This window comes from Lemur catta, chromosome 6 (genome assembly GCF_020740605.2).
Source record: "Lemur catta isolate mLemCat1 chromosome 6, mLemCat1.pri, whole genome shotgun sequence".
NCBI lineage: Eukaryota > Metazoa > Chordata > Mammalia > Primates > Lemuridae > Lemur > Lemur catta.
Window position 1 is genome coordinate 34,311,063 of NC_059133.1, and position 12,155 is coordinate 34,323,217.

General features: G+C 34.6%; 1 protein-coding gene across 1 annotated transcript in view; it reads right to left on the reverse strand.

Moving 5' to 3' along the window:
• The window catches only part of ACSS3 (acyl-CoA synthetase short chain family member 3), a 123,125-nt gene that overhangs the window by 37,696 nt on the left and 73,274 nt on the right, over window positions 1-12,155 (reverse strand). Inside the window, exon 8 of the mRNA XM_045553301.1 lies at window positions 4,853-5,004. Coding sequence (XP_045409257.1) covers window positions 4,853-5,004 — 152 coding nt within the window. The remainder of the gene's footprint in view (window positions 1-4,852; window positions 5,005-12,155) is intronic.

Below are 12,155 nucleotides of genomic sequence, written 5' to 3' on the forward strand. Positions count from 1 at the left end.
GAATTCACAGCTACAGCTTCTCAGTTTTGAAAAGAACAATTGAGTTGATCTTTGCAATATATTTGTCACATTTGTCTAATAATCAAAGGTAAAAATCTTTTGCCCCTTGATATTATCTTTGTTATTTTTAGCTCTAAGTTTGATTGCTGTATTATACCTAAGGATATACACAAAAATACACTAAGTATATCAGCTAAGGCAGCAAATATGCTTGTAAATATGAAACATTTGTTCCTTCTAGTGAGTTCTTCTGATAAAAAGTACTCTAATTTCAAGCATTTTCCTTAGTCCAAAGACATATATAGGAAAGACAGCTGATGAAAATGTAAGTGCAAATGTGGCTTTCTATGTCAAAATGGTTCTTATCAAATGGAATACAAGATTTCTAAGATATAAAGAGAATTAGCATCTTTGGCAGGAACACCATGCCACAGAATTAAAAAAATGAAATAGAACAAAATAAATTTAGGTTGACCCTAGTAGAGGCTCATTGAGAACATGGTTATTACTGCTCCATTTTCAATGCCTTCATGGACTGTCTGTAAAAATATAAATAAATGAATAAAGAGTATGTGTATGAGGAATTAATTCATTATCATCAAAGTAAAACACAAACAACCAACAAACAAAACTAGCTTACTCATCCTGAACAATGTAATATATTTTGCCATTTCCTTAATTTATCATATCATTTCGTAAAGATTCATGGAGATTCAAATAGTTCTGCCTCTATGATGAAAACGACATTAAGTTACTGTCTCTGCTATAAACATGTATCTCATTCTATAATTATTTTTGTTTCTTGTGGATTTATGAGCTATGAGCTCCTTAGGAGCATTTGTCTTTATGAACCTAACACCAATCCAAACACATGGAATTTTTAGGTACTTAAAAGTTTCCAGATGCTCAGAATGAGAAAGTACAGAAGTGGGGATTTGGCAATATTTGTGCAGTCTGACTCATTCTTCTAAGTGAAAGAGGAGGCATGTTGGTTTCTATGAGTGTGGAAATTGACAAAGGAACAGTGACTTGAGGAGAGAAATGTTCTGGAATAACTACTGTAGGACATTTTAAGTACACAACATAAAAGTGAAAGGACCGAAGAGCACTCAGTTGGCTTTTATGAACTCAATCTGTAGCCTGGCGGGGGCGGGTGGGGGGGTTGGTAAGCAGGGATAGCCTAGGTTGGGGTGTGATACAAAAATGTAGCAAATCAATCCTAAAAAGTCTGCCTGGGGGCCCTAGACTAGGCAAGAGGTGTGTGGAGGTGACATAGGAATAACTAGAATGGAAGAAAAATACCAGGAAAAATAGCGAGGTAAGAAACTAGAAGTGACAGAAGCAATTTTAAAAATGGTGAAAATGAAGGCAGTCAGTAAAACAAGGTGCAGTTGTGACACAGGGCAGTTTCAGACTTAGAGATCCTGCAAATGTGTCTGTTCTGAGGGCTGATAGTGTTTATGGGGTGACGGCGTTCATGGGGTGATAGTGTTTATGGTAGCTGAGAGAATCCAATGTTGAAAGACACTGGGGGAAAGAAGAGTGTGTTACAGAACAATTATCAGCAAGATAGTATTAAAAATCACTCAAGGACAACAGCAGTGCAGAGTAAAGGGAAAGTGCACAAAGGGAGCTCTGAAGAGGAGGAAAAGGTGTTACAAATAGATAGCATGAACTTCAGTAGAAGATGGGCTATTAGAGGTACAAAATGTTCAAGTTTTCATTAACCCAACTTCACTTTAACATCCTTCCTAACTCTTATATATAATCTTGGCCCAAAAGGTGCATTTGGCCTCAATAGTGGGGAAAAAGTTTGAGTTTAATTGTTATATTCTACAGAAGATCCGGGTTGCAAACAAGCTATTGAAAACACATTGATTTTTAAGCATAAATGAATCACTGATAAATGACATCTACACCTGACATGCCACCACCTGAAATTATTCATGGTAATTTTCATCTATAGCTGAGGCTGTCTGTACATAAGTGTATGAAAAAAGGTTTTAGTTAAATTGTGTAAAATAATATGCCGCTACTGCTCCCACATTTTCTGAGAACAAAGAATCTCCATCTGCTAATATATTCAGGCAATAAAATTATCATAATGTGCTATCTTATTTTTTCAGAATTTAGTCCATTTATATTAGAGGTTATTATTGATAGGTAAAGTCTTACTACTGACATTTTGTTATTTCTCCCCTGGATTTTTTTTTTGTTGTTGGTTTGTTTGTTTGTTTATTTCCAACTGCTTAGCCTTTGCAATCCCCCAGATGTTTTGCAGCTGTTTCTTCCTTTCTTCCTCTCTTGTCTATCTTTGTGATTTGATAATTTCATGTAATGCTAAGCTTTGATTCTTTTCTTTTTATCAATCTGCTGTAGATTTTTGTTTTGTGGTTTCTATGAAGCTTACATAAAACATCTTTTAGATATAATCCACTATTTTGAGCTGATAAAAACTTAACTTCTGTTGCATACAAAAACTTGAAACTTTTACCCTCTCGTCCACATACAATTTATGTTTTTAATGTTACAATTTGTATCTTTTTATATTGTATATTCCTTAATACTTATTGTAGCATTAGTTACTTTTGACTGTTTTGACTTTTAATCTCCATACTAGAGATATGTATAATTTAGACATCACCATTACAGTATTGGGATATTCTGAATTTGACTATGTATTTACCTCTACAAGAGAGTTTTCTAATTTCCTGTGTATTCCTGATCATAATTATCATCCTTTGTTTCCACTTGAGTTACTCCCTTAAGCATTTCTTATAAGGCAAGTATAACGGCAATGGATTCCAGCAGCTTTTGTTTGTCTGTGAAAGACTTTATTTCTCTTTCATTTCTGAAGGACAGATTTGCTGGCCATAGGATTGCTGTCTAACAGGGTTTTGTTTTTTGTTTTTTCTTTTCTTTTAGCACCATCTCATTCTCTCCTGAGCTGCAAGGTTTTACCTGGGAAATCCTCTAATAGTCTAATGGACATTCCCATATATGTGACTTGATGGTTTTCTCTTGCTGCTTTTAATTTTCTCTCTGTCTTTGACTTTTGACAATTTGATTATAATGTGCTTCAGAGTGGACATATTTGGGTTAAATATATAGAAGGCCTTTTGAGATTTTGGATCTGGATGTCCATATCTCTCCCAAAACTCAGAAAGTTTTCCACAATTATTGCATTAAATAAGCCTTTGGTACTTTTCTTTGTCTCTTCTCCTTCTTATATAACATAACGTGACTATGTGTTCACTTAATGGTGTCCCATAAGTCCCATAGGCTGTCTTCACGCTGTTGTTTTTTTCTTTTTTTCCTCTGAACTGCATCATTTCAAAAGACCTATTTTCAAGTTCAGAGATTCTCTCTTCTGCTTTATCTAGTCTGCTGTTGAAGCTCTCAATTGCATTTTATTATTTAATTGATTGAATTATTCAGCTCCAAGATTTCTGTTTGGTTCTTTTTTATATCTATTTCTTTGTTAAATTTCTCATTCAGATCATACTTTTTTTATTTCATTAAATCATCTATCTGTATCATCATCATGTATCTCTCTGCATTTCCTTACAATCATTATTTTAAATTACTTTTTAGGCAATTCATAAATGTCTGTTTCTTTGTGGGCAGGTGTAAGAGAATTATTGTGTTCCTTTGGTGGTGGTATATTTTCTGGCTTTTTTGTGTTCCCTGCGTTCCTCTGTTGATGTCTGTGTGTCTGGTTGTACAGTCACCTCTTGCAAACTATACAGAATGGCTTTCATAGGAGAAAATGTGCACGTGCTGATGGGCCTGAGGGTATTGTTTGGAAAGGGTGCAGAGTCTCTGGTTTTGTATGTGTGCAGCAGTGTAGTCTCTATGTAGCTTCTTTAGTTGTGATCAATGGTAATGATGACTGCAGGTGGCTCAGTGATCTAGGCTGCAGAAATTTGTGACAGTGACATTGGCTGTGTAGGTTATTAGGCATGGGCTTTACAAATCATACTGTCCTTATCTCAGAGAGTGGTAGATATATAGGTCTCTTTGGTGTTGGGTCTGACACACCTCACAGGCAGCCAAAGTGACACTGGGACCCAGGGCATGATATCTATATTAATTTCTTTGGAACACAGAAACATAAAATTCAAATAGTCTGGAATTTAACTTAAAAAAATTGAATGACTTTAATTCAAGCCCACTTTTTGACTTGAAGAAACTACAAAATCTCTTATTTTAGTTTATGATAGCAGTGACCTATTTCAGAGAGGTTTAATGAGAATTGATGTTGGAACCTGTCTTGAAGATACAAATTGATATAATTATTTTTGAATATGCACAGCATTAAACAAAAATGGATGTCGATAAACCATCACAAAATATCTAAACTACTCAAAACTCATTATTATAAAACAAGAGTAAAATATTTTCCTTTACTTTTTCAACAAATCTAATTTGGACTATCATTTTCCTATTTTATCTATATACATAAATTCAAATAATATTTCCCCTCCCTTTAAGCCATTTTCTATTTCCAAAAGACAGTAAGATGCTAATATCTATATCTATATCTATGTAACCATATGCATTGTAAGTCAAAATGAGCATTTTACTTTTTAAGGAAAATATGAGCAAGTCATTTTGAAAGAAGAATATTTTAGTAATATTTGAACTGAAATAAATATAGTATTTAAAAACTTCTCAGTAAAATTAAAATTTTAACTATTTCAAGGTTATATTTAGACGAGCCATTTTTAATAATATTCAGCCTTTTGGCTCTTCCCATAGAGATATCACAGTACCAGAAAAAATATAATGTTTAGTTATTCATTCTGATTGCAGTTTCTAATGTAATTTGCACTGTGCATCCCAACTTCACCTTGTCAGAGAGTACTGTTTCCCCAAGGCTGCCCCAGGGTCCTGTTGACGAATTGCTCTAATTGCAGTTGGCGCTGTAAACAAGGCAGCTACTCCATGCTCCGCAAGCACACGGAAATAAGCGCCAGCATCTGGTGTTCCCACAGGCTTCCCCTACAATGAGATTCATTTAAAATGTCACTGGGTAAAATGTCTCCTATTTCAAGGACAGTTCAATACGTATACGTTTAACACCACAATCTTAATAAAATGAGGTTCTCAATAAATCTTGGTTTTAAAATATTTCCATGTTCTGTCATAAATAAAACAAACCAAATGCCCAGGCATCAGAGAAGCTGTTTACTCCATCTTAAAAGCATGGAGTTACAGCATCTTAAAAGCTTTCAAATTCCAAATTTTTCTTCCTCAACTTTTCAAAGATAAAGCACCTGAAATATATATCATATCCAAATTAACACAAAACAGTCTCGTATTTGCCAAAATATTAAATATATCATTTTGTGTCATGGGCTAAATGCGAAATATGGTTGTTACGAATTCCAAACATAATACATTTTCCATGATCACTATTAAAAGTGATGACAGCAACTCTCAAAACATTTGAGAAAAGGAAAAAATCTGAGACCATAGTGATTCCTGAGCAATGACCTTTTCAGTTAAATGTCTCTCTCCAAGGAAAATAACTTGTACAAATTAAAAATAATCCCATAAGATATCCCAAAATGCATGTTTTCCACAGGCTCAAACTGACATTATACATGTTCAGTTGAAAAATCATGCATAAAAATCTAACAATTTTGGCAAACTATGCAATTCAAAAAAACAAAAAGAATTTTTTAATTGATGTTTCTGCAAAGTGGAAAATGAGCAAGTCATTGAAATAAATCAGTAACTCTGCAAAAATTCTCAAAGAATCGTAACATTTATCTTGGCCCAGGCACATCCCCTCATTCCATTCTCTATCCATTCTCATCCCTGCTACTTCTTGTGTTTCTAAAGCAAGATGACTAGAATGTTAACATATGTAATGTGAAACTATATATATTTCACTGTCAAACTCTTTGGGTAGAAGTTGGAATAAACAAAGGAAACAGGTTTCTTATCTTAGACCATTTCTTGACCCTTAAAAGTATTAGATACATCAGGAATTTCCAAGAGATGAGTAACTGTAGGTAATATTTCCTAGACTTCTCTGACCAAATTCTCTATCTGAGCTTCCCAAGCATTTTACATTCTGGAAAATACACATGGGAACCACCGGACTAAAGAAAAAGAGGAAAAGATTTGCTATGAGCAAACTCAAAGATCTCCCCAAACAGAGAATAAAATAATGGAGGATAAATAATTTTGATTCAATATCCACTAATTTGATCTTTGATAGGTCACTGTTTAGTTTTTATTTTAAAATGGTTATCTTTAATATCCTTTAGTGTAATTGTGTTGCTCTTTTTAAAAAACAACCTCTATAGTTTTTTTATATTGCTTTCTCTCTTGCTCTTAAAATACCAAAAAACATATTTGTTTCAACTAGAAATTCATTTTTATTATCACAACTCTCCCAAAGCACTGGACTTCAGTTTATTTCATTATTGCTTCAAACAGGTCGACACATTCAAATAATGTAAAAATTTGCTGGATATAATGTGGCAGCACGTGTACATAATTTGACTCACAAATTTTGAAGGCTGGAACACCTCAGTACAAAATGAATCTGCAACTTTATTCTTTCTAACAAAGCAAGGTAAACATTTGACTTTTACTTCTTTGATATGTCTTAGGCACTGATCAGTCCCTTGAGTACTAACTGTGGCTCGAGAAACTTGATCTCACACACATAAAAATGATCTGTGTACTGACCTTATGCAATTGACTTGCCCTGTCTATGGTTCCATTATCTTGCCTGCTAAATAAGAATAAATCATTTTGCCAATATTTCCTCAATAAGCTAAAAGCACTGAGATAATATTGTAAGATAGTTTGACCTTCACTGAAGAAAGATATTTTATAGCCAATTGAAATTAAATTCCACTACAGTGCCAGTGTCATGGGATAATGATAATATACGCACTAAAGGGTGATATTAGTGTCAATGAAAATGCTATACTGTGTATGACTACCTACATAAAGGACACAACTTGATGTATTTTACAATGCCTCTAATCATTTATGTTTGATAATAGCACTTATTGTTATCATTAAGTAGATTAAGTGTTAGAAATACAATCATGCACCACACAACATTTTGGACAATGAACTACATATATGACAATGGTCCTATAAAATTATAATACTGTATTTTTATTGTACCTTTTATATGTTTAGATATATTTAGATATACAAACATTTACCATTGTGTTACAATTACCTGCAGTATTCAGTACAATAACATGCTGTACAGGTTTGTAGCCCAGGATCAACAGGCTATATCATATAACCTTGGCATGTGGTAGACTATACCATCTAGGTTTGTGTAAGTATACTCTAAGATGTTCACACAATGATGAAACTGCCTAAAGAAACATTTGTCAGAACACATCCCGATTGTTAAACATTGTTAAGCAATGCATAACTGTGTTAATAAAAAACAATAATATACTTTTTATAAATAAGATTGTAACTACTGTTGCAATTCTGACCCTGTGCCAAACAAATTTCCATCAATATTATAATTATTGTGCATAAAATCATGACACATTACTATTAGACCCCACTAAGGATGCGATGCATAAAATCTTAAAATGTTCTTTTGCAAGTTAGTTGAACTCAGAAAGGTTCCATTGTTTGGCATTTTATTGTACACTCCCCAGAAGACAATTCAATGTTATAAATAAAATGTTTCCCTATTTTAAAATTACTTTAATATTTATATACTTTACTTTTTTGTTTTCTTAAAAACTACTATTTGATCTGAAATGTAATTGAAATAAAATTATATCAAAGACATTAAGTTTTCTAAAGAGAATCTGTTGATTAACATAAATATTAAGTCCTGAATGATGTAAACACTTGAGGTAATATAATCCAGCACAGAACAAGATTTTTCATCAGAAATTATAGTTCATGTGAAAATAAATAATAAGCTAGGTAGTGCTAGTATATTTATTCATTTCATATTCTGGGAATAATTTTGTGAATAAGCCAGGAAAGGTCCTACTCTAATGGAACTTATATCTCTTAGGTATGAATGTGTATGTGTGTTTATGCGATACTATTATTAAAAATTACACAGCACAGGCTGAAAGCTATTTGCGTCTAATTAAGGGAAGGAATACAGTAATAAACATAGGATCTGTATCTTCTCAGAACCTATCAACTGAGTACAGTCACAGTCTAGTTCTCAGCTGAAGTAGGAGGTTCAGAAAACTGAAGGAAAGCCTGTAAGCATCTTTCATTATTAACACTAAATAAAAGTGACTCAATGGCTTATTGATTTTATTCAAAACTCTTCTGTTTCACCCTCATGCACATGCGCACACACACACAGACAAGCATGCACATACAAGCAGTATAAGTAGCCAGAAACACACTAAGCATGCTGAGCTGCCTAAAGAAAATGACACTGATTCTAGAACTTGCATTTTCAGCAAGGAGCAAAAGCCCAGACAACATTCAATTCAAAAATAAGAAGATTCTAAGACTGAGGAGATTTTAAACAAACAAGTGCACACCAAAAGCAGTAATACAGATAAAATTTGTCAACTTTAAAACTCCTCAAACTCAAATCAATGCTGTTACCACTTTTTTTAATTCTCTTACCCCAAATTAAAGTCTACATTATTGGCTGCTGCTAAGATAACAGAGGCAGAAAGTGATGCTGCAATGGTAAAACAGATTCTAAGCTTTTAGCTGTTATAAATCATGAATTCTAACATCAGAGATTTATAAAATATCAACTGCTATTAATAATAGCTATAATCATAATGTGGCTAGCAATGATACAAAGCACAGCAACCAAAACAGTTACCAAAATACCCTAAAATTAACTTCCATATACAATTTTCTACCAGTAATGATTCAATGTGTTAGTATTCATGGACTGCAAATGATATGTCTCCAGTTAGAAGACCAGGTAATGTTTCAACATCTCATATATTTCCTACTGAGGTTAAGATTCCAATACAGGAAAGTATAATACAATCACCCGGCAAACAAAGATACACTTAAACATTAGAGTTAAGTCTTTGATCAAAAAATTATTTAATTGCTTGATAACTGATCCTATGATTCAGCTTATGCAAGCCTTGTGGTCAAGGCTACTTGTGATTTCACATTTTGACATAAAAATTTTTGAGTCAACTGCAGTTTTTGCCTCCTTTGTATGGCAGGATTAGAAATACATCTGATCGCTCCTTGAACACTACTTTTGAGAAATGTCACCCCAGGCGTGTTTCCACTGCAGTTCTGAGATGAAGACAAGAGCATCCCTCATTGACTAGTACCAAATTTCATTTCAGCAGACAGGTGCTGCAGAGCATTGTTTTGTTGATTTCAGGAGAGTGATGGAACTGGCAATAGCATTCTTGAGTTCCGATTATATGTCGTGTGCCTTTATCAAGACACGAGTGTTTGGGACTGTAACATTTAAACTTGAAACTTGTTAAAACATGTGCAGTTCTCCAGGATATGCTATTTAGTGGGGAAAAATGCAGAATAGTATGCATAACATTTGTACAAATCCATTTGCATTAAAAAGAGTAAAAGGTATTGCTTATATGTGAATTAACTACCATACACATAAGATTGACTTCAAGGGAGAGAAACTGGAAAGCTGGAAACAGAAGACATTGAGGTTTTTACTGTTTATCCTTTTGTAAGTGTTAAAATATAAACCAAGAGAGTGTATAACCTCTTCAAAAAAATAGGCTTTTTCTTCCACAAAGTCCGTCTCTTTATAACTCACATTATTTTGTTCCAATATTCAAAACATTACTGCTGCTTTAAAGCCAGATGGCATAATTGCCCCTATGCCTCAAGAACCTCAGACCTAGGACTTTGTGTTATAATAGCAGACTCCTTTTTAAGAAATGAAAACTCATAATCTGATTCAGATAGGACTTCCTTGATTGCTTACTTGCTAGAGATTTTTTCACCCTTCCATTGGCCTCACTGTAAGAACTGATGCCATCTTAACTTCCTTCATCTTATTCATGCCACCATCTAATATTGCTCTAACTCAGTGGCTGCTAACCCTACGTGCACAGTATAACTACTTGGGATGCTTTTGAATAAGCCAAATGTCTGGTCCCACTCCCACAGATTCTGATTCAATTGGCCTTGATTTGGGCCTGAACATGGTTATGTTTTGTGTTCCTTAAGTGATTCTAATCTGTAGCCAGGGTTTAGAACCAATGCATAGTCCTTAGACAGGCACTACCTGAGACAAGACAGTTTTTCAATACCTACCTGCCTGGTTGACCTAGTGGATGTGCCTAGAATTTAACACTAGCTATTACTTATTTTCTCCATCTGTGATAAATAAATGAGCCAACTCCAAGTATTAACAAATGAATAAACCCATAATTGAAATATGATTATAGGAGAGCATCTATAGAGGAAATTATTGGAGAGAAGTACCTCATTGTCCCAAGTTCTTTATGCCTTGCCCTATAAACTAGATTCTAGACTAGAGACATAAATATCATGATGTATAGGACATAGCATCCTAAATACAACTGCCCTGTCTCCAAAGATGGAAGGATTAGCTATGGCCCAGTAGCTCTATCTGCGTTGCCCAGAGACCTGTGAAGACTATTACTTCCATCTTGGGTTTCAGTTGGTTTTATCACTACTTGAGAAGATTATATCTTAATTCCTTAAATGAGGAGTTCCTGACCTGAACTTCAAGGGAACTCATCAATATTCTGAAATTTAATTAAAAGTGCATACATGTGTTCATTTCCTTAGGGAGAGGAGTCAGCAGCTTTTATTGGATTCTGAAAAATAGTCCATAAACAAAAGTTTTTGAGTATATGAAAGCCCTCCCAAACACAGAAGTCTCTTCAAAGATTTTCTGTTAGACTCTGAGAAACAGCTTGAATGAAGCAAGAATGCGGATGGACACGGAGAAACCTCAACATCTGTTCATTTACTTTTCCAAAGGATAGACAATTTGCCTTAAAACTACCTTTTAACCCACCTCTGTCAAAAATCTACAAATATTCTCCAAGAACCATTAGTGGCCAACCAACCTGTCTTCTTCCTCCCCCTTTACTCTGATCATATAAAATCACCATTTCTGTAAGTCAAATCTGTCAAATATTAGCAATTTCACATGGTTCAATACAATACTACCTATCAGCTTGCTATTTGGAAAATCCCTCTTCAGTATCTCCTTGTGGTAGGTCCCACCTAATTGTAATTTCTCAGGATTGAGTCCTTCCCTTTCTTCAGTTAAGGACATACTCTAGCTTCCAGGACTGAGAAGGTAAGACTTCTGCATGGCTACAGCTCCAAGATCTTTTCATGTATATCTATATGTATTTTTCAAGATATGTGTGGGCTATGGTCTGAATGTGTCTCCCAAAATCCATGTGTTGAAAATGTAATCCCCACTGCAACAATGTTGCAAGATGGTACCTTTGGAGATGATTAGATTATGAGGGCTCTACCCTCATGGATAGATAACTGCTGCTATATAGAGGGCTTGTGGGAGTTCATTTGTTCTCCCTTGCCCTTCTCTTCTACTATGTGAGAGCACAGTGTTCCTCCTCTCTGGAGTATGCAGCAATAAGGAGACGTCTTGGAACCAGAGACAGAACCAGCTAGCACCTTGGATGTCCCAACCTTCAGAACTATGAGAAATAAATTTCTGTTCTATATGAATTACCCAATCTGTGGTATTCTGTTATAGCAGCACAAATGAACTAAGACATTGTGTATCTATAACTCTGTCTAGATTTGTCTCTTTAGTTCTTCCCTTGCCTTTTCCTACCTCTGAAAGTTGATCATTTTGGGCCTTGTGATGAAGTCAACCCAAAAAGAAGAAGCCATTCCTTCCGTCTACCTGATAAGAGTCTAACTGTTCCACTGAAAAGAAACTTACCTTTGTAAGTATTAATGTCAAGTAATTGAAGTAGAACACTGAAACTCCTAATTCTGCAGACCCAGTGCTAAACTAATTAGGGACTCTGACATATTCCACAATCTCAGTAGTCACAGACAGCATTTATCCCTAGTACAGCTGTAATTTTATGGCTTCTAGCAGGATTGTTTTCAACTCTGAGTTCTTTCATGCTAATGCGCAGTCTCCCTGGTATCTTATACTAGAGGAACAAATTAAGGTTTTCCTTATTCATAGGGATTAG